Source organism: Mirounga leonina, unplaced genomic scaffold (assembly GCF_011800145.1).
Source record: "Mirounga leonina isolate KUSES-001 unplaced genomic scaffold, KU_Mleo_1.0 Mir_173, whole genome shotgun sequence".
NCBI lineage: Eukaryota > Metazoa > Chordata > Mammalia > Carnivora > Phocidae > Mirounga > Mirounga leonina.
The window spans coordinates 84,460,263-84,483,252 of NW_023270447.1; the positions used below are offsets into that span (position 1 = coordinate 84,460,263).

General features: G+C 43.3%; 1 protein-coding gene across 6 annotated transcripts in view; it reads right to left on the reverse strand.

Moving 5' to 3' along the window:
• The window catches only part of PRDM2 (PR/SET domain 2), a 105,537-nt gene that overhangs the window by 56,360 nt on the left and 26,187 nt on the right, over positions 1-22,990 (reverse strand). For 5 of the 6 annotated variants that reach the window (XR_004681788.1, XM_035019747.1, XM_035019744.1 and 2 more), the window contains exons 4-5: positions 18,138-18,290; positions 11,731-11,857 (exon numbers count right to left, since the gene is read on the reverse strand). Coding sequence is in view for 4 of the 6 variants with exons in the window: in XM_035019747.1 (XP_034875638.1) it covers positions 11,731-11,857; positions 18,138-18,290 (280 nt within the window). In the remaining 2 variants the exon portion in view is untranslated. Of the gene's footprint in view, positions 1-11,730; positions 11,858-18,137; positions 18,291-22,990 lie in introns of those variants that run through there. The other variant, XM_035019749.1, reaches the window with a different exon arrangement.

The window sequence follows — 22,990 nt, forward strand, 5'->3', positions numbered from 1 at the left end:
TCCTTAGACTGCTCAATAAAAATGCTGCACAGAAAATCAGGACATTTGTTTCCTTAAAACTGATACCGTCAGCTTCCCTGGTAACCCGCAAGAAAACGACTCTCACACGTTTTTTCCTGACTGCATATCCAGGAAGATGTAAAATGACAGATTTTCTAATCTGTCACGTGCAGCACGGAAATTGCTCCCACACAGTTACTTTCAGGGCTGCCTGATAATTTAATGTCTAAGAAAACGTACCCAAAATTCATCCAAAATGTCAACCACACAAAATTTGGTCACAACAGTACGGTAGTCACAAGTGGTTTGGACCACATAGAGGTAAGACAGGAGAACAAGAAGAAAACAGCAAACCCTTCATTTGGGCAACAAGCAAACAGTCAAACATGTTTACTTCTGCCCAGGCACAAGCGACAAATCAAATTCCAGGAGTTATCTAATCCACCAATCCATGTAACCACAGGTGTCCTAGTTTGAGTAACTAGTAAAACAAGACAGCTTTTAAGAGAGAAGCAGGTCTCTAGCCCATGAGTTCTCTAATGCCATGATGTGTATCTAGTTGCAGACCCACAGACCATCTTACCTAATTTTCAATCTATACTTAATTCACTTTGTATCACCAAACCGAAACATATGGATTTTAATAAGCCGTGTTAGAAGATGTTGGAACTATTCCTTTATTTTTTCAGAAGGGCCACCATAAGCCAAAGGATGGACAGAGTTATCACAGAGCTAATTTTGCCAGTGCCCACCAATTAAAATGGGACGGACCAAGGTCAGTGTACCAGGCATATTCCTACGAGGCTCTCGCTTGATGCTCACAGCAATCCTGCAAGGCAGATCTTATCCCCATTTTACAGACAGGTAAATTGAAGAGCAAAACATGTGGAGTAACCTGCCCCAAGTCATACTGCTATTAACCAGTGGAGCTGGGATATGAACCTGGCCTCCGAATTCCAAGGCCATGTTCACAATAAAGTCCACACATCGTACATCTCCCAGAACTCAGAGGTAGAGCTGGGTCAGCAATTTTTCCCTTCTCGCCTCCCCACAACAGAGACACACAGTTCAGGCTCATTTTAAACAGGTTATCCATGTGCAAAGTAGTGATCAAGTTGTATTTAACAGAGAAGCAATAATGAAGCTCAGGCAGTATACTCACGTGCTTTAGCACAGTTGGAAGCTGGAGGGAGCACAATCATCATTCACCGTTAAAACAGAGCTTACCAACTCCGTGTACTTTCTGACAATGGCCCATGAGATTTAGGGGATCCCTGTCTCTCTAAAACTGAAGAGGGCCAGGAAGAGCATGAGTTAGGCATCACTTCCTCTTGATTTAGTATTTTCTATACTCTCGTGCAACCATAAATTGAATTTATCTTGGCACACAGGCAGCAATTTACATCTTATATCCGGAATTCTTGAATTTATAATTTTGATGGAATCAAAACTGTAAGCATCAAGCTTAACTCCCAAATTTGATCTTGTTATCAACGACACGATCACATGCAGCAAGGAAGATACTTCCTGTGACAATATATTCAGCAGCTAATCAAACTGCTTAAACACGCAAATTTGAAATTTTAAGCCCCTTAGTTCAAAAATCCAACCAAGACTGACTATCTCTAGTTACTCCTTTTGATTATTGGTCCGGAATGACAATGAGAGGGAAACTGCAAATTCAACTGCACTGTCAATCCTACAATAATTACAATCCACAATGTGTAACTGCAGGAGGAACGTGCTCCCCGGGGGGAGAGGAATGTGAGGCTTCGGTCTGCGCTGCGCCAACATTAATCCGCTCACGGAGAAGGTACCAAAGGCAGGAGGCGGAGATGAAAGCCCTCATTCCTCACGGGGGTCCTCAGACACTCTGCCCAAAACCAGCAGTCACATGACTGCACAGAGAAACAGGGTCTAAAAATCTCTTATGTTAAAAACAAAAATACAGAACCAGAAAGGCATATTCTACCCCTCCAACTGGCAAGAGAATGAAAACTGAACCTAAGAAGCCCAACAGTAGAAAAAACTAAAATAACAAAAGGCACAGGAATTCACATTGTTGCCCATTCTACTGTATGACAACTTCAAACACTGCACACGGTCGGTTTTGGGGTTCTAAACAGGGGTGAACAAACCAGTTTGTCTTCATTTTTGTGGCATGTGGTGTCTCAGGAAACCTACAAAAGACTGCCCCAATAGGAAGGATTAGAAGTACAAGGGGAAAGACTGTTTACCACCACAGCTTTAATAGAAAGGGGGGGGGGGGGGGGTTAGCCTAAGCAGGTACTTACTGGTTTTCTTTTTAACCAAAGCAAAGATAATTCTCTGCAACTACACGTAACTGGTAACATACAGTTAATTTATTAAGGATGAAATTAGGTTTGGGTCATTCAGATACTAATTAAATTAATAAGAACATATAAAATGGAAGTTTTCCAAGTATCAAATTAGCAAAGATTTTGAATGTCATAATCTTATTTTAGAAACTGGTATTTTTATATATCCTACACATACAGTATCATTTTATCATTAGAATAAGTCTCTAGCTTCTGAAACTATTCAAAGACTCTATGTATATTAAAATATATTGATACATAATACTTAAAATAACTATACATGTACCAGCTTAGTATGAAAATTTCCATCAAAAAGTATTTCTAAATTTCAGGGTCATGACCACAAAAATGGGAAGAGGAAATCGGTACAGCAGAGGGTTCAGAATGCTGAGAAATTTCGTCTCTTACCCATAATCCCTCAGAACTTTTTCTTCTTAATATATGTGCCAAGTTTTAACCTTTTAAAACAAAGCTACCTCCTAATTTTTAGAGGAAAGGATAGAACAGAAAGGAAATTGCTTTTGGAAAATGAAAGCACAGACTACTAGGCAGAGGTTCTGTCTGGACTACGATCGGTGTGTGTGTTTGAGGCATGGGGGTGGGGCGTAAATGACCTTAGTTAAAGACCAAATCTTTAAAACTACGTCAACCAAACTCTTATTAAAAATTTCAGGTAGAAAAGGCCATATTATGTTTTGCTACAAATTGAGGAAGTTTCAAAAAAGTTTCAAAACTTTTTACTTATTCCAAAGACTCTACAGCAAGGTAAATACAATTAAGAAATCAACCCCTGCCCCTCATGAGGAAAATTCACTAGAGCACAAAGGCAGGTTAGGGCAGCTCCTCTTCCTTGTTTCTTTTCATGCTTTTCCTTCTGAATGAGTCAATCCGCTAGAATAGGAACAGCTTTAAGAGCAAACAAAACCTCTTAAGAAAGTGCTGCTTCCAACAGTTCAAATGAGCTCCTCTTAAAGGAACAAATAAAAAATAAAAAGCCACCCCCCAAATAAACACTTCAGATAAAAAAAAAAAGACAAAATCCCTACCAAATGGTGTCACATCATAAGAGTGAAAGAAAGTAACAAGCATGATTTAACTCCACAACGAATCAGCACTGCACTTACCACCAGTTTCCAGATTTAATTTTTGGAGTGTATGTAAATTAAAACATGTTCATGATCTCTAACATTCAGCTTAAGAAAACTTTCAACATTGGGGCGCCTGGGTGGCTCAGTCGTTAAGCGTCTGCCTTCGGCTCAGGTCATGATTCCAGAGTCCTGGGATCGAGCCCCACATCGGGCTCCCTGCTCAGCGGGGAGCCTGCTTCTCTCTCTCTCCCCCTCCCCCTGCTTGTGTTCCCTCTCTCGCTGTGTCTCTCTCTGTCAAATAAATAAATAAAATCTTTAAAAAAAACTTTCAACATCATATTGTATTCAATGGAACAGCCAGTCATTCTCAACACAAGAACACTGGTGCAGAGAAGGAAGCTGAACATCATCATCATCTTGAAATCCCCAGAAGACGAAGCGCAAGAGCTCCCTGGTCCTAGAAGTGATTCGCCCCCAACCCCCCACCAGGCCATCAGAACTGCAGAGGGACTTAGGCCAAGGCAATGTCTCACTCTGTTCTTGAGGTTTCTAAACCGATTTCAAAAATAATATAAAACCTGAGAAAAATGAAACATTCAGGAGCAGCCCAAACCAACAAATGCCATTTAAAAAAACACTTAACAGACGACGGCTAACAAGGGACAAAAATGTCATCTATTAGTGTTTTTAAGAACTGTTCATTTGAGGTGCTCAAAGGAATACAATAAATCTATTCAATCCATAAACCCCCAAGGCAAAAATAACTGAAGGCATTAGTTCTCAGCATAAGTTCGCTTTCTAATACCAAAGGCTTCCCTTAATCACACTGCCTTATTATTTAGGATTAAAGTGGGCAATTCTACAGTGAGTAGTGAAAATTCATCTTGGCTAATTAGTAAAGCCTTACAAAACACTGCTACTTATTCAGTATGACTGTCCTACTCAGAAACATTATCAATAAAAACTGGATTTAGGCAAGGCGGAGCCGAAGAACACAGGAGCCAGGCGAGCCCGGGGCCAACCACGTGACCCATCGGAGCGCCAGTTCCCTCACCTAGGAAAGAGGATAAGCATCCTCCCGGGCCGGCAGCGCGACCGGGAGGGGCATCAGCAGTGCTGTCCACGGAGCACCGAGCACAGTGCCGGGCACACGTGCGACTCGCTGACGGAGGAAGGGCCGTCACCCTCACCATCAACAGAAAGCAGTGATTCATCACTTAACGACAGGATGTGCAGAGAAGGGTCAAATCACGAGGCATGTCCGTATCAAAATCAACTGTAAGGAATCAATTCGACCAAGAACTCTTGGACTGTCTGCCACTGGCTTAATCAGAGTGCTAATAAAGAAAAACAGCTGCTTTCAGTATTCATCTTTTTCACCTGGAGAAACAACAGTAGCCTTTTCGAGTAACTCTTGCTTCTCCATGCCATTCAGAGCCCCTGAACCACGTCAACCAAATGATTAACATTAATCAAATCAAACTTCAGACGTGTCCTTGGCAGCAGGTGCAACGCGAACCGGTCACGTGACGGCCCATACTGCCAGCTCGCCCGATCTGCGACTGCGACGGGCCCACATCTCTCGCGGCCTAACGCCGTGTGGAGAACCCACGTCCCGGCGTCCCTGGAGCGCTCGCCCAGTCCCTCACTTCTTCACAGGCAACTTCAAATACGAGACTACGCTCCTCTAATTCTGCTAAGTTCGTGCGTGGAGCAGCCCCCCTGTAAACCAGAACAGGAAACCGCCTGAGGTTCCTAGGGAAAGGAAGCACTCAGTGAGTTTCGAAAACAATTAATCCGTAATTCTGAAGAACCTAGTACTCCTATGGGGTTTGTTTTTGTTTTTTTACTTTCAAATTATACACAAATCTTTTAAAATCAACTAAACTAGTTTGAACTAACCACATTAAGGGCCCCGTTTCTTTTTTCCTTTTAGAAAATTCAATCATGATCAAACCTATCTTCTGGATTAGGGACGTCTCACCTTCCAATTTACATATGACAGGAGAGCCAGAGTAACAGCCTAAGGATACACTCAGTCACAATGCTTGAGGCAGTTTTGAACTGTGGCATGGATTAGGATTTTTCCAAGTTCATCTACTGAACTGCAGTTGAAAAATGTGCAAAATGCTTTGAAAAATTTTAGTTAATCCACACAATTTCCCTATGAACAAGTTATAAATAGCAAAAACATCAAAGGCACAAAACTACTCACCAATTTCTTACCTAAATTTGGAGCAAGTTAGTAGCAGCAGCAGCAGAATTAAAAATTAAAAAAAAAAATCCCGTCTCCTACTGTTAAAAAATATCAAAGCTGTATCAACCTTTTAAAAACAGGCCACCACAACAGCAGCATCGACCAACCTGGCAGGCAACCATCAGAGATGGGACCCAATGCTCACCGAAGGCATCAGCCAGCTAGAAGGAAGTGAGAGCTACAGTGGGGACCAACCAGGACACCAGGACACTGCTCTCTCGGGTCCAACGTGGGGCCACATTTCCACAGGAACGTCCCACCACCAGCCACTGCCCCACAACCTGTGAACAAGAGCTACCGAGGAGCACCCTGCAAGGAAATGGGCACCGGACCTGCCCACCAGACGCCCAGAAGGTTCAGGGCCCATCTGCCATCACCCTCAGGCACCACGGCAGGCTTCCATGATTCGGCCAGGCCTCGGCCCTTCAGCTTTGGCCAAGGAGCCTCAAAAAGAGCCGTGGGCTGCTAGGGGAGAGCAGGACGGCAAACACCACCAAAGCTGAACACCACCGTGTTCTCGGCTTTTACCACACGCATCCTCTAATTGTAACTTTAAATGGAACCAGTGTTTTCCCTCCCGTCTGCTGCCGTTGCCCACCCATAGACAAGCAGATGAAAAACAGTATATCCTGTAGAAGAAAAAGCATAGAAAACCCGGGTTCAAGTTCTGACTGTGACACCCACCGGCAGTGAGTTTGAACAGGTCAGCCAAGCTGGCTAAGGGTCCATCTCCTCATCTGGAGGCAGTGTGCACACCACAGTAGCAGAGACCACACGGGAATATTCGCCCAAAGGAGAGTGCCCGGCACTGCTCAGGGCTCATGAGCTGCCCGCCTCTGCCCCCAAAGACCCTCTACGCCTCCATCAGAGCCTCTTGTCACACCAGCGGTGACCTGTGACCTCCCATGTCCCTCTAAGTTTTTCCTTCCCCAACTCACACGAGGTCTTTCCTTCTTCCCCTCCTCAATATCCTTCGCATGAGTCCTCCCCAGGAGAACTCCCTACAGTGCTCTGCTTTGTCACTACAAAGCAGCATCATGTCCTCTCCAAAGGGGCTCCTGCCTACCACCCCCCCCAATCTTGGACCCCAAACACAAACACACTAGAACACCTAGAAAGCCTGACCTGCCCTGAGCTACATTAAGATGGGCAATAAGCTCCTCCCTGAATGTTTTACTCATCTCTCTAATCTTCCCTACCAATCCAGCCACCGAGTGCAGTGCCTGGTAGAAAAGGGGCCCATACGTCCACTTGGAGAACGGAGTTTCATGATGCAAAAACACTTGCATGGGTTTCTAGGTGGCCCTTCCATGCCCCCACCCCGACCGGGGCAATAAATTCCCCCAAACTGCTGACAGAACATCCAAATCGGTCACTCTTCCTGGAGCTGAACTTGACGGGGCCCACCCCTGTGTCATTCATGTCATAGCCTCTGAAAGGCCATCCTTGGCCACCCATCCACAGTCACGCCATGTCTCACCCCGCCCCCCAGCACGTGCGCGCACTCTCTTTCTCTCTCTCTCTCTCTCTCACACACACAAACACCTAACATTCCAAAACTCATACTGTTCCTCTGTTGGCTGGCCAGAACGTACATTCCATGAGAGCGGGAACCTTGGTCGTTCTAGTTCTCTGCTGTAACTTCAGCATCTACCATAGCGTGGGACACAGACACAGCAAATGCCTGTCACATAAGGCTGAGGGGACACCCTCCAGACATCTGCTACTTTTCTCTGACAGTCCCCTAAGGCTCCTCTCCACCTTCTGTGGGCCCAGCCAAGTTCCCTTCTTCTCTTGGCGTCGGGAGTCCTCGTTGCTCCACCAGTAGGTTAGCACTTAACTTCTTTCCCTTAAACTGCCTCAGACCAAATTATTTTGCAGCTGGATCTCTTACCTCCCTAACTTGACTGCAAGTGTGTATATGCTCTGTCACCTTTGGAGAAGAAAGCATTTCACATATGTGCAACTAAAGAAAACTGAGGTGTTCTTCACAGTACCAAGACTTCTTATTTGAACGACTCTGGTTACAGAGACACATGAAACATTTTCTCTTTAAGCTGATTCTAATTCCACCATTCTGTGATGACTACAAGTCACCTAGACAGATTCTATAAACTAGTTGGCATTCTCAGGGACTACTTACAGTTTTTATGAAGGATTATCTAAACCTCTCAAGTAACCTGAAGGAGGTACATACTCTTCACAATTCACTGCTGCCAGTTTTGTCATAAACCGCCTTCTTTACTGTCCAGCTATCAGCTATAAAAACTATTTGCTGCTATAAATAATTCCTCTCTCTAGTTTGTTGTGAACGGAAAAGTCAATAGATCAGAAGCAGGCCAAAAACCAGGGTGAATCGGCACAGGGCGAGGCTCTGCCATGGGAAAGCAGAGTGGCAAGGCCCACCACTTGTTCTGGGCTTAGAGAAATCCCCCATAAATACCGACTGATTAAATGAGTCACAAACTCATTCCTTCCTCTGCACGAAACACGAACTCTCAGCCGCACGGTGTCAGTGGCACTTACTGTTACAACAGACCCGCCCGCTGCGCTAACTCTTCTACTGTCTGGTTTGCTCTTGACAGCAACCCCATGAAGCTAGGCAGTACAGAGACCATTCCGTGTTAAAACACCCATTTTTACAGCTATGGAAACTGTACCCCAGAAAGGTGACGTAACTCCCCCAGTCACACACCTGGTAGAAACCCAGGAGTCCCATGTTTTACATGCCTTCCACTCAGCCCCTGTGTATGAGCCACTATTGTTTCTTGAGGGTAAAAGAACTTCAGCTAAGGCTCTTCGGTGGCCAGGAGACAGCAGGGCAACACCAAATTTGCTATTATAGTCTGTGTCTTAAAAGAACTTTTGCCAACCATCATTATTTACTGCTAACCAGCAAATTCAATCTCTTATTTCTCACAATAACAAACAGGACACAAATCGAGAAGACGGTAAATTCTTCTAACTATGGCCTTTCTATGTTACTTCTAAGATCACAATCTTCCTGTGGTGCAAATTAAAATAACCGAAGCATCAGACACTAAAAACCCTCCCTCCTTCTCTACCTGCTGTCCCAAGAAATTCTCATGCTCCATCTCATAACGTGTTGCTTAGACGTGTAAGAAGTTAGGCTGAATTACAAAGCTGAGAATCCAAAATTCTCGTTTCAAACACCTCAAGTATGCACACCTTTGGCCCATGGCAAAACTGCATGCTCCCTGGTCAGAGACAATATGAACTGTGTTCTCCCAGCACTGTGTTCTCTTCCTTCGTTACAAGGTTTGTGTGGGTCTTTGTTTGCCAATCAGCCAACATTTATTGAGGGCCTATTCTGTGCCAACCATCAAGCAACTTCCTGATTTAATGTCTGTCTCCCCCACCAGACTCCAGGTTACATGAGAAGAGGCACTGCCGCTTTTCTGCTCACCATTGCACTACTCAACCTAGCAGAGTGCCTGGCACACGGCAGGGACTTCACAAACATGAACTGCATGAATGAATGATAAGAGAGACGGAGAGAGAGAGAGAAGAGGCCACTCTGTAAAGGAAGCGGGGCTTTTACTGCCCAGAACACGCCCCATGATCCCCCAGCAACGTGATGAATTCTGAAAGGCGCCACATGCAATGCACAGCTGTAGGCACAGCAGCTGTCCTGCAAGGGAGCTAAGGCCCGGAACTCTGAAGAATTCGGCCCTTTGTTTCTCTCTGCCTGCCTCATAATCAAAACGAAGTTAGGTCCACTGTCAGACTACCTGTCAGCTGCAGGTCTTCAACACCTGGCTTGCAGAATTACTAAGCTAACGTGCTACTGAATGAAATTTATGTTGATTTACTCTCCGACATCACTGCCTGAAAAAGTATTTAAAACGTCTGAGGTCACACACAAGACCTAAACAGAACCAAGTTAAAATAAAAAGTTCTCCGTTTCAGGTCTTTGCAAGCTATAAATTAGCTTTCACCGAGTATTTAATTTAAAAGCAAAGAAGGTTTGACTCATTATTTAAACTCTCTAAACTTCAGTACTCTTTACCAGTAAGTTGTTCAAAACAGACTATTAAGTTCCCAGGGCGAGCTTCATGCAAGTATTTTCATAAAAACCTAAGACTCAGTGGATTATATGCTTCCCAGAGTAAATACAAAAATAATAACAGGGATAACATGAACTATTTAATTCAATGTAAAAACCCAGCAATCTAGGCAGGTATAAAAATGTACATTTGTATATTCATGTATCACTAATTAGACAAAAAGTTTATTTTCAGTTTTTTTTCTCCACATCCAACTAAATGAGCAGAAAAAAACATTTAGGGTTCAATAAAAAAGCAGAAAGTGATGCACACCAAAGTATGCTGAACAGAGAAAAACCTGAAAGAAGCTGCTAGGAAGCTATGAATATATTTAAACATATCATTAGTTATACTTAGTAGCAGAGTAAAGATCTCCCGCTCCCCCCAAAATACCGCCCCTGCAAATAAATCACAACTTACCTGGAGAGGCTGGTGGCATTACTTATAAATGAAATGAACACTGAATAAACAAACCGAAATATGTAAACAGTTTCAAACAATTAGGTATTAAGCCTAAAAACAACAAAAATCTCAATACTCAGTTACAGCAGTAGAAAAAAAAACACTTGGGAATTTTCTAGACCCTGATCATGTGATGCAGGATCAAAGCATTTAATGGCCTAAAACAATAACGAAATAACATTCGATAAAAGAAAATGTGTACTTAGAAAAAGACCCCACCAACTTTCTCTTGGATGAAGTTAGTTGTATTCCCATTACACTGTGAAATATAAAGAATAGGCAATGGAAAAAAATCACAATCGACTGCTTGCCTACATTTTTAAACATTCTTTTTACATTCTTCCAAAATCGTTTACGTTATGATTTCATTTACAGTATGACTTCCACAACTCACTTGGCAACGTTCTGAGTAAAGGACGGACCCCTAAGTTCTGACGACCACAAAAATTTACGTAAGACCTAAGGCAGGCAAAAAAACCAAACGAACAAAAAAGGACTTATAGGACTAAGAAACTACCATACCGTGCCTTGGCATATATTCAAACTGGGCTCTATGAAAGATTCACGAATTCACATTAAAATTCTTCATTAAAAAAAAACAAAACCAACCTGTCCGAATTGAACGCCAGCTGGAAATAGGATACATCCAACCCAACTATTTTCCTACCCAGAATTATCCCCTCCCCTTTTTAAGTGCGACTGCGCTTTATCTTTTGTTCGAAAACATCGTAAAACAAAATAAAACTACGGGAGTTGAGTCAAAAGTGACACAACATCACACTCTTCGACTTCCATTTCTGTTAGTGGCCTAACTTCGAGAAGGTCCGCGGTGCTCAGACCTTCGCCCACCCCGAGTGTTGCAATCGTGCGCGGCGCGGCGCGGCGCGGCCCGGCCCAGCGAGGACAGGAGAGGAGAGGAGTGGCGGGGCCCGGCCCGGCCCGGCCCGGCCCCGCGCCCAGAGGAGTGGCGGGGCCCGGCGCGGGGCGGCCCGGGGCGGAGGCGCGGGGCGTCCGGCGCCGGCCCGGGGCGGAGCGGCGGCGGCCGGCCCTTCCCGCACGGGCCCGGCTGCATCCGAGGCCGCCGAATCCGCGGACCCGGAGATGTCACTCTCGGAACGTATTTCATGACGCGTTCGCTGGCGAACAGCACAAAAAGCTAAGAATACAGCGGGTGTGCAGGGCTCCGGAGAGACCGGCCGCCGCTCCCACCCGCGAGTGCGGCTATTTCGGAGGTTCCGAGCGAGGTGACAAGCAGCCCTCGGCCGGCCCTCCCAGCGCTCGGTCCGCTCACTCTTGCGCGCCCGGCTTCTCGGCCCCAACTTAGCCAAGAGCCCGAGCGCGGCGTCCGGCCGTGATTCAGCAGCGGCCCGGGGGGGGGGGGGGGCGGCCCGGGGGCCGGGATCGCGGGCTGGGGCCGGGCCGGGCCGGGAAAGGTCACCGAGAGCCGTGGGCGCCGCCCGGGCCCGAACCCGGCCCGGCGGCGGCGGCGGGGGAGCCGGGGCGGCGCGGGCGCCTACCTTTCCTGCTTTTCGGGGAGCTCCGCTTGCTCCGGGCGCTGGCTCGCTCTTCCTCAATCGCAGCTGCTATCTCGGGGTTGTCTTCCCCATTGTACCAGACCAGGAGCTCCTCGCCCGGCGCGATTGGCTGCGGGGACAGAAGAGACAGGCGCCGGGCCAATCAGAGCGACGGTTGTTGGCGGGGCGGGGCGGGGCGGGGGCGGCGCTCCCGGCTGGGGCGGCGAGCCCGGCCAGCCCGGCAGGAAGGGCTCCTTAACCCTTGGCGGCCGCGCGCACAAACCCTCTGCTGGAGGGAGGACCTCACTTCCCGGCCCGCCTCCTCTCCCCGGGGGCCGCGGGGCGGACCTGCGGCTCTGCTGTCAACTCCGAACTCTCTTACCTTACCGAATCTTACTGCTCAAAGCCTCACGACTGCCCACGCAGAAGGAAAAATAAAACACGGAACCATTTTGCCCACGAAATCTAGGCTCATGAGAAATGCAAAGCGTAACGTAAAAGAACCCGACGGTTTGGAAAGAGAAGTGTTGAAAGCTAATTACCAGCGTACGTTTCGGATGCCAAGAGCAAGTTCAGCACGATAAGAACTGTAAGTCACTGCACATTTATAAACGCACCGCTAATGATATCACGGAAATGCTAAAAGAGGAGGCGGGACGCAGGACGCAGGCGTCCCTGCACTATATTCTCTATGCGCTGCCACCAACCTGCTCGGGCCAAAGGAGAATCCACTGCCTTGCCCTCTGTACCAGACAACTTTTAAATGCAGAAGGAAATGCCTTAAAAAACCACACAGGTACTATGCTCCTAAAACATTAACTCTGAAAAAGCCATGAGAGTAGCGAGGACATGGACCACCGCCACGCTGATTACACCTAGGATAAGATCCTGAAGAAAAAGATAACCGAGTGGAAAGATCACATTCCTAAATAGAATTTAAGGAAATGGCTTATTGGCTTCTCTCACAATGACTCACCTGTTCAAAAAGTTCCAAGGGTAACAACAAAAGTAAAATTGCACCTAAAACCCACCGAATAAAATAAGAATCCATCAGTCCATTCTGATATAATGAATGAACAAGTAAATAAAGAAGGAAAAAGCTCTTCCTTGAAGTAGATCCCAACTAATCAATAAAAAACAAATAATGGAATTAGAAAACCACCACTTGGCAATCATAGCAGTAATAACTGATTCATCAACAGATGCTAAAACTAATAGGTCTAAGTTTCAGGTGTAATAGTATGAGCATGGTCTCAAAACATCTCCCCATAAAACATGAATTACAAAGGTAAAAACAGTATCCTCAGGATGAGATAAATCAACATCCTGTGCCTCCTGATACAATGCACAGAAAAGATTATCATCACTTCTGGAGCTCTCTGCCCAAAATGCATGACCATAACTTAATCATGATGAAATATAAGAAACGCCCAAACTGTGGGACATTCTACAAAATAACTGACAGGTTTGCTCAAAACTGAAAGGCTATACCAGACGAAGACTGACATACTGTCCACACTAAGGAGACTGATAAGACATTACAACTGAATGCAACTGAGTTTTCTCTTCCTATAAGGACATGGTTGGAACAACTGACAAAATGTGAATAAGGTGTATAGATTAGCTAATGAAACACTGTGTCAGTGTTAGCTCCCTGATTTTGATCACCGCACTAAGATTATGGAAGAGGAGGCCCTTGGTTTTAGGTGCAGGTGAATTCCATCTAAGACGCCAGTTTAGAAACAGCATAGTTCCTCATTTTAACGTACCTTCTCGTCTAAATAAAGCCCTTGAAAGTAGACTTTATTTTGTTTCATTCTCTGCAGAACTCAGTTTAGGTAGTCCGAATTTTAAGATATTCTCAATTCTTTAAAAGAACAAGCTACTGTTTCCTTTGCTCCCCCAAGGATGGCTAAAACCTGCCATTTTCTCATCTTTAAACCAATGTACTCTTATTTGCCCTCTTGAATCAGTTACACCTGATTCTAATATATAATCTATTAATGAATTGAAATAGCCATTACAGATGTCTTTTGGCACTCTGATGTGCTAAATCTGTTTCTCCTGAAGGAACAGGCTTTTTATTTAAGTAAACTATTTCTAGTTCCAAATGTATAGTCTACTTCCCTATCTTTTTGTTATAAATCACATATTTATGGAATGGCAGTATCCCCCAATATTTGAAATGATTAGCGTTCACAGAAATAAGGGAAGTCTTCAATAAAACCAAAGTAAAAAAGAAACACGGAATGGAGGGAGGAAAAAGATGTATTCCCGATATGTCCCTGATAGTTTTTAATCATCAAAGAGCATAACCAGAACACTGGCTACAAGACACCCACTGGACATTTTCAAGATACCTACCAGACTCAGAGCTTAAAGTTTCCTTGTTCATTGCACTGCAGTCTTCGGCACAGAACTGACTGCACTAGCAACTGTGTGAAGAGAAGTATCAGCACAAACTCTTTATTTAGGAGGCTACTCCTTTGTTGTTGCAAAACACAATATAAAACACAACAGAATCTGTTCTCTAATATAACATTTCTAAATAGCTCGTGAACTGGTGAACAGCTGGTTAAGAGCAACCTGATTTGTTAGCTATTGAACAACCTTCAAAACTGTTAGCAGCTGAGAGGATTATTATATTCTTGAGCTATTTACTTCCCCACCTCATAGTAAAACAGCGACACAACTAACAGATCTTTATGAAGAGGAAAGTAATATATATATTTTTTAATCGGTGCTTGTTTGCTTCGGTACTACATTGTTTTTTCTTCTGCACTGCTTAGCACATTTAAGATTTTGTAAGTCAAATTTCAGAAGAGAAAAATTATGTTCTTAAACATAGAACTATAAGTGCACATCTTAAAAAATAAAGTTGAAAGTCCAAACAACCTTTTTATGTATTGTACTGTGATGTTCAACAAAACAAGAAGATTTTAAGATCTTTCAACTTTTCCTTTGAGTTCTGACAGGCTTACAGAATGAAGCATACTCTCTCTTTTTTTTTTTTTTTAAAGATTTTATTTATTTATTTGACAGAGAGAGACACAGCGAGAGAGGGAACAAGCAGGGGGAGCGGGAGAGGGAGAAGCAGGCTTCCCGTCGAGCAGGGAGCCCGATGCGGGGCTAGATCCCAGGACCCTGGGATCATGACCTGAGCCAAAGGCAGACGCTTAAAGACTGAGCCACCCAGGTGCCCCCCAAGCATACTCTCTTATCTAAGTTATCAGTAAATATAAACTCGAAATTTTACCAGACCAATTAGGAAGAGACAAGGGTTCCAATAAATATTCCTGACACTAGGTCAAAATAAGAGAAATACTCCAGAATTATAAGAATACACAACACATCAACGCTCAGCCACTTACAATCTAGTCACCAGCATGATCTCTTCCAAGTCACGGGTCAGGACAGCCTCAGCTCTCAAACAGGTGAACTGAAGACTGAAATTCATCTTTCTCCCTGTGGGCCACAAGGCCCCACCTGATCTGACCCCTGACCACCTTACCAGCCTCATCTACCATTCCTCTCCTTGCTCCAGACACACTGACCTTTATCTATTCCTTAAAAAAAAAAATCTAGCTTATTTCTACTTCAAGGCCTTTACTTCTACCGGGCCCCTCTTTCTAGACTGGTCTTCCGCAGAGATCTTTGTGTGACTGGCTCCTTCCCATGCCAGGGGGGTAGGAAGGAGGGGGTTTTTATGTCTTGTCTTCCCTGACCTGCCAGGGGATAGATAAAAAATTATATAATTTTATATAATTTTTTAAAATTATAATTTTACTCATTGTTCATTTTCTATAAGCTGGAGTTCCATGAGACCAGAGACCTTGTCTGTTCTGTTCACTACCACAGAAGAATACCTGGTACATAGTAGACTCTCAATAAATATTTATCAAACTAATGAAGAGATGAATGAATGGGTGGGAGGCCAACTTCTAACTTTCGGGAATTTAAAATAGTTTTTAATCATACTACAAAAAAGACCAGTGTTGAGATTTCCTAATTACCTGGGTGATAGTTGAGAAGGCTATACAGAGCCCAGAGGAACATCACGTGTAATTTATTTACAAAACCTAACCCACAGAAAGCTTAATCTAGAAGATTTTAGTGAGATAATCACTAGCAAGGAATCTGAAAGGTCTTGTGCATACGTGAGCAAACATCAAAGGTCAGGACTGGGGGATGTCTGCAAAGACAGAACTATGTTACTTCAGACAAAGGTAAAAAGAATAGCAATGGTACAGCTGGTTAACACCTGGGAATACTCAGGTTAGGCTAGCACTGTTCACACAACCTTACAACTAGTGGCTTGTTTAACCTTCACAACAACTGTATTAATTGGACTATGACCTCCATTTTTACAGATGAGAAAACTAAGAGAGTTTAAGTAACTTCTCCTAGTCACACATCTAGATGCCAGAATTCGCTCACAAGGCAATCTGCTCCAGAGTCCCCACTCCTAACCACAGGACTATAATACCTCACCAAAAATAACAGCTAGCATTTAGCATTTATTAGGCACTAGAGCTCTACCTCTAATAGCCTAGACAATCATCATGATAACCCTATGAGGTCAATACTATAGTTATCTGTATGTTACAAATAAGGGAACGAAGGCAAAGAAAGGTGACCTGCCTAAGGTTACACAGCTAGTGAAGTCCCAATGACCTGCCTTGGGTCACAAAGCAAGCCCAGATTTAATCCAGCAGTCTGGCTTCAGAATTCACTCTCCCAAACACCATTCTCTCTCCATTCTCAGTGTTTCAGATTTGCTACCAGAAATGAACACGTTTTAACAGGAAGTCAGATGAAGGAACTGTGAAGTGTCTGAGAATCACCCTGGGCTTGCTCTCCCTTGGGGCCTCATTTCCACTCCCTTGATCCCCTCCCAGTCATCCCCTCACTACTATTTCATCTCCACCAGGATTCTGCCTCACCAATTTAACCAGAGGTAACTCTCCCTTTAAATCAGTTTGAGAAACAATGAATGAATTCTTGAATCAAGTTCTGAATCCAATTTCAAACTGCAGTGTAACCACACTGCATAGAAATACCTACTAGGAGATCATGCTATTACAATCCAGCAGCAAGAAAAATGAGAAGGAAGGTGGTAGACATTTTTCATGAGACGATAGCACAAAAAAACATTTCCTGCAGAGACTGGAAGCAAGGGCTCGGGTATATATGAAGCAAAGGGCAGTCCAACTGGCTAAAGATGAGAGGAAAAATACAGCAAAGGAGAATTAAACAGCTCTGTGTTAACTAAACTTCCAGAAGTCCCAGCGCTACCACACAGGTAAAATTCACCATGCTGCAAAGCTGACCACTGTCTTCAACGCTTGCTCAAGAGGTTTCAACTCCATGAAGATCCTTTGTTTTCATGGACTGTCCCCCAATCGAGGACAATTTTAAATGGAAGTGAATAAACAGAAACTTGAATTGCAGCAATTTCAGTAGACGTATCTATTCCAAAAAGCAACAGTCATCTATCTTTAGAGCCTCAAGTCTCCTCTTTAGAGAACATTTCCATGCAGGGTCAGTGCAGATTTGCCTTCCCAGAGAACATGAAGACAGGGCCAGCGCCAGAAATGCAGCAGCACTCAACGCTGCCTAATGCTAACTGCCCTGCATGTACTCAGTGACCTCTGACCTCACCACAAACTCTAGACAATGATTTCCTCTTCTTTTCATCTCAACAATTAATATCTCCAAATCAAAAACTGGCAGAAAGAAGAAACCCGTTCTGTTTAACTTCCAATCTGAATAAAATCTAGGGAAAGGAAAAGCTAATCCATGGCTACATGACACTGAAGACCAAGAATGTGTTTTCCGTTAACACAGAAGCACCACAGCTATCGACGGTCTCCTACACTTGGATAAATCTGCCGGTTGAACAGTGGCTCGTGCATTTGTATCTTAAGAGGGGGGAAGCGGCTGCCACATGCTTAACTCACCAGTATCTACAAAGATGCAGCATGTAATTATTTAACGCAACCTTCATGCTTTGGTGCACACAAAACAGTGGCAACTGTATATTTATTTTTTATTTATTTTTTTTTTTTTTTAAAGATTTTATTTATTTATTTATTTGACAGAGACAGAGACAGCGAGAGCAGGAACACAAGCAGGGGGAGTGGGAGAGGGAGAAGCAGGCTTCTTGCTGAGCAGGGAGCCCGATGTGGGACTCGATCCCAGGACCCTGGGATCAGGACCTGAGCCGAAGGCAGTCGCTTAACCGACTGAGCCACCCAGGCGCCCAGCAACTGTATATTTAAAACAAAGACCTTGCTTGTGTTGATGAACCACTTTCAAATCTAATCCTTTCAAGGTCGCCAGGGTCATTACTGTCAGTTACAAAAATGCAGGCAGAGTAACTCACAGCAGACCAGCTCCAACATTCTTACCTTTAAAGTTTTATAGTAAATGGCCCTGTTGATTTCCAGCGGAAATAAATTCTGCTCTTCTCCTGAGCAAGCCCAATTCACATATCGCAGCCAATTCCCCTTCTCTGGGTCGGTGGCATCAATGCACATCCATCCCAAATTTGGGTAATATACCTTGGGGGAGGAAGGGAGGAAATGCCGTTGTTAAAATAGGAGAGTCTTTAAAATGTTTCCATTTTCAACTTTCAAAACAATTCATCATATTGCAATACGGTACAAAACATTTCACAGAAACAAAATAAGCAACAGAGAAAAGAAAACTAAAAGATGAAAACGGGGAGATCCAAAATGGTAATCCTCATTAAGTCATTTCTCTATCTGGGCCGGAGTCCTTTTTTTCTCCTAAACTTTAACACCTACAGCAAATATGTGTAATGATCTCTAAATGCTCTACAAATACTGTCTGCGCACGAAGACAAGTGATAACTCTATTCCCTAAATGTAACTTGAAAAGAAGAGTGAGCTTCCAGCAGCACCCCACTGCACCCAGGTCCCCTGAGTGTTCTGGGTTGTTCTGCAGGTCGAGTGTGGGGAGGGCCCTGTCCTGCCGGACTACACGGTTCCGCGGGTCCCTCTGCTTCCGTAAGTGAACGTGTAGGTGTGAACCTCAACATGGGTGATGGCACACGATGCTTTTGCAACCTCAGCTGACCCTCCAAATCTTCTCTACCTAATCATCTGTTAGAACTAAGGTACCATGGAACATACTCCGGGAAGTATCGGTGTCCTTCCAAAGAAAAGACAGGAAACCTGACCCCTCTTTCAGGACTCAGATCAAACCTACTCATCCACTCTCAGTCAATGTCCCCACCCACCCCTGCCATGCTTCCAGCACTTCTCATTCCTTCATTTTAAAGAAAATCTATTTAGCAACTATTTTTAACTTTTATCTTTGTATACACACACATACCTATATATACACATATATAAATACATATACATATGTGAATGTATTTATATATATATTTTTTTTTTTTTTTTTTTTTTTTTTACTTCCCCCAAACTAGACTGTAAAACACTTGATTAGGCACTGAAATAGAACTCCAGGATCAACTGGTGAAAGAACTGTCAAAAATAAAGCAAAAGAACTAAGTCTCTTACTTTCTCTTTAGGAAGAAAGGAAAGAACCTCAATACTGCAACTTGTTCCCTCCACATACACAGCCAAGACTCCCCCACTCATTTCTTCTTTTCTCTCCTATCCACATTACGCTTCTTTACCGCAGCCTTCCCTCTGCAACAAAGCTCTCACACTTCACTCCCAGCCCTTTGAGCATGCCTGTGTATCCCAGCCTGTGTCTGTCGGGGAGCAGCACCCACCTTCCTGTGTACTAACCATGCTTCTTTCCTGCTGGGAGCCAGATGTCAGGCACAATGCTCTATGCTTTCCGTATCATCTCATTTAACCCTATGTAGCAGGTTCATTGTGTCTTTCTTTTCTTAACATGTGGAAATTGAGGATCAAAAGTTCAATTGGACTTTCCCAAAGTCACCCACTTAATTAAACCCAATCTGCCTGACCCCGACCATACTTAACAGCACCTTCCTCGACCATCCTAGTTAAAACTGTAAATCCTTCTCTTCTCATCAACCACCAGCCATACCCCCGATTTATTTTTCTTCATAGCGTTTATGCTCTTTTAAAGTATGAGAACATCTTATTTTATTTAGTGACTGCATCCTCACACCAGAGCATAAACTCCATGAAGAAAAGACACGTCAGCCTTTTCACTGACAGGAGCACTCCCAAGACTTGACCAGAGCCTGGCATTGAGTAGGCTCACAATGAATAACTATGGAAAGGATGAAAGGATGATGTTACACACGAATGTGTCGTTGCCATCAGGTAATGAGCACGGACTATGTGACAGGCACCATACCATGTCCTGTAAGTCTCCCCTACGAGTTTATTCAGAAATTGGCTCTACTGAACATCTACCTGCACCACTCTAAAGAAAAGTTATCTGTGTCGCATTAGACCTCTTTTCAAATTATCATTCACCCTCTGCTCACACACACACAGGTGAATGCACACACACTCCCCTCCCTGCAAACAGAGAAAGGGAAGTCCCCAAATGGTATGTTACGAAGAGACAGCATCACAATGCAAGATTTAAAGTGACACTTCACACACCAAAATAATAGAAGGGGCTTTACTTTATAATGTTTCAGAGACATCTGTCACATTTGCCAGCATGACGGGATAAGGGAAAGGGAGTAGCTGTACTTTAACACTGGCAGTCCATTTTAGCTACTTTTTACTAACTTAGGGATCAAAAGTGTTGTTTCGATTTATCACAGTGGACGGCAGAGTCCTACTCACTCCCCATCGACACACTGACACAGATCCAGAAATCAATGGGACGAACAAAGATGGTGCTGGAAAACCCCACACAGTTAAAGGCGGCAGCTGGGAAGAGACACCAAGTCTGCCCACCAACCTGAGGATAACAGTACCAGCTGTGCCCGAATTTCCTGGCTCCCATGTCAACACAGAGACCTCTGTGGCCCATTTGAGTGAATTCCGTATTTATGTATGGTTCATTTTGTTTCAAAATGGATAAAAGCATCTGCTAAGTCATACTTAAACTAAAATACCTACTTCATAGAAAAAGATGAACACCTCAATTTTTTTAAATGTGCAAAAATAATTCACAGAGGAATACACATGGTCCAAACCTCATGAAAAAAATACTTACTTTTAATTAGTTTAAGTCAGTTAAACTAATTAAACTAAACTAGAAATTTAATAATCAAAAAACAACTTCAAATTAAATAATTTTTACCTATCAAACTAGTAAAAAGAAATTTTTAAGAGAAAAAAAATTAGAAGGCAAACATCCCCCCAAACAGTGATTAGAGAATAAACTGGTATCATTTTTTGGATGGAATTTAGCAGTCCATGACAAAAAAAAGCTTTAAAATATACACACACTTTAGCCAGCATATACACGTATAGGAATTTATTCTCATGACATAATTGGCAATTATACCAAGATGTATGTACAAGAACATTCCCAACAGGGTGGTTTATTACAGACTCTTTCCCATTAATTGCTAAGTGGAAAACACAATGGATCAGCTCAGGATGATAATCCATGCACACAGAAGAATACTAAGCAGGCATTAAAAAGTACTTTTGTGTAAATCATTAGTTGGTTTATGTGGAATCCTTTATTTTGTTACATATTTCTGTATCCCATAAGAATTTTTCCAATGAGGGTGCCTGGGTGGCTCAGTCAGTTAAGCATCTTGCCTTCGGCTCAGGTCATGATCCCGGGGTCCTGGGATCGAGCCCCACGTCAGGCTCCCAGCTCAGCGGGGAGTCTGCTTTTCCCTCTCCCTCTGCCTCTCCCCCTGCTTATGCTCTCTCTGTCTCTTTCTCTCAAATAAATAAATCTTTTAAAAAAGTTAAACATAGGAATACATGAAGAGAAAAATAACCCGACACTAAATACATGAAAACGTTAGTAACGGTTTTCTCTGAAAAGTGGGATTACCCATCATTTTATTTCCTTTCTTCTGCTTATCTGAATTTTCTGCCTTTCCTCCACTGACTTAGTATAATCTCTAAGTAAAAAAGGATGCAGGTGGGGAGAGCAAGTTAGTTTCCAGCATGAACGCCCAAGTGTGACTAAAGGAAGCCGAGGCCTGCTGACGCTCCTTCTCCTGCCATCATCATCACACACACATTGTTTTAAAAACATATGTAGCTTTCTCATTTTTATTGAGAGTCTAACCTTAGAATTAGGAACGGGGATGAAAACGTGTTTTTATACAATTTCTACCTTAGTTGGTCAAACCTTGGTTTCCAATCAGAATTCACTTCCGTGACAGACATGTAGAACCCAAATGCTAAGATGTGACAGCACTCTGCTTAATGTTAACTACCACTTCTAGACAGCAAAAGTGATGCAACACCATTAGGCTCGGGTAGTGGAGAACCAGCTAGAATCCCTTCCTTTCACACAAAGATAATGCAAAGGCAGCTAAAACTCCCACTCTAGCTCAGACTCAACGAATGATATGCAACAAATCTATTTCTAAATCTGTATAATGACCAAAAAATATTTTCATATAATCAATCCTTTTTCCTGACCCAATCTATAAAACAGTCCCTTTTAACAAAGCAAGGGCACCTGATTATGTATATGCAAACAACTTTTACAAATTAACTTTCAAATGGAAATTCCCTACTTGGAGAAAAAGAACTCAAGGAGGAGTACCTCCACCCCAAGCACTGGGCTAGATGCTTAATATGTTATTTTATTTAACCTTTACAAGAACTCTATGAAATATTACTAAGGCCCCTTTTTAAAACAGGGCACCAGGGAAGGTTGGTAATTTTACTAGAACACTAAGGACACTAAAAGTCTGAGCCAAGATTCAAACCTGGTCCCCTCATTTATGCCTCATTTGCAATTTTCCTCTTTCCAAACCCCTCCTCCCATCCTTCACCTTCCCTCCGTCATCCAGGCCGGATCTCCTTTCTGCCCTTACCACTGAACACAGACTGGATATTAACTCTTTGTCAAACAAAACATAATCTTCATACCACTCAACTTCCATTCAATTTAATCAGTCATTTTGAAATAGTCATAAAATCAAAATTTAGTACATACTCCAATTTAAAAACACATCAAAATTAAAGCTTCCTGACACATAAAGGATGTTTTGCAAAGAACAAACCAAACTGTTAAACAGTTTTGAGAGTTTTCGCTTAGATCCTTCCTTATCATTTACTTGTTCTGCTCTACACATGTTAATTCAAACTCATAAACTGAAAAAAATTCTCATTCAGTTAATGCAAATGTA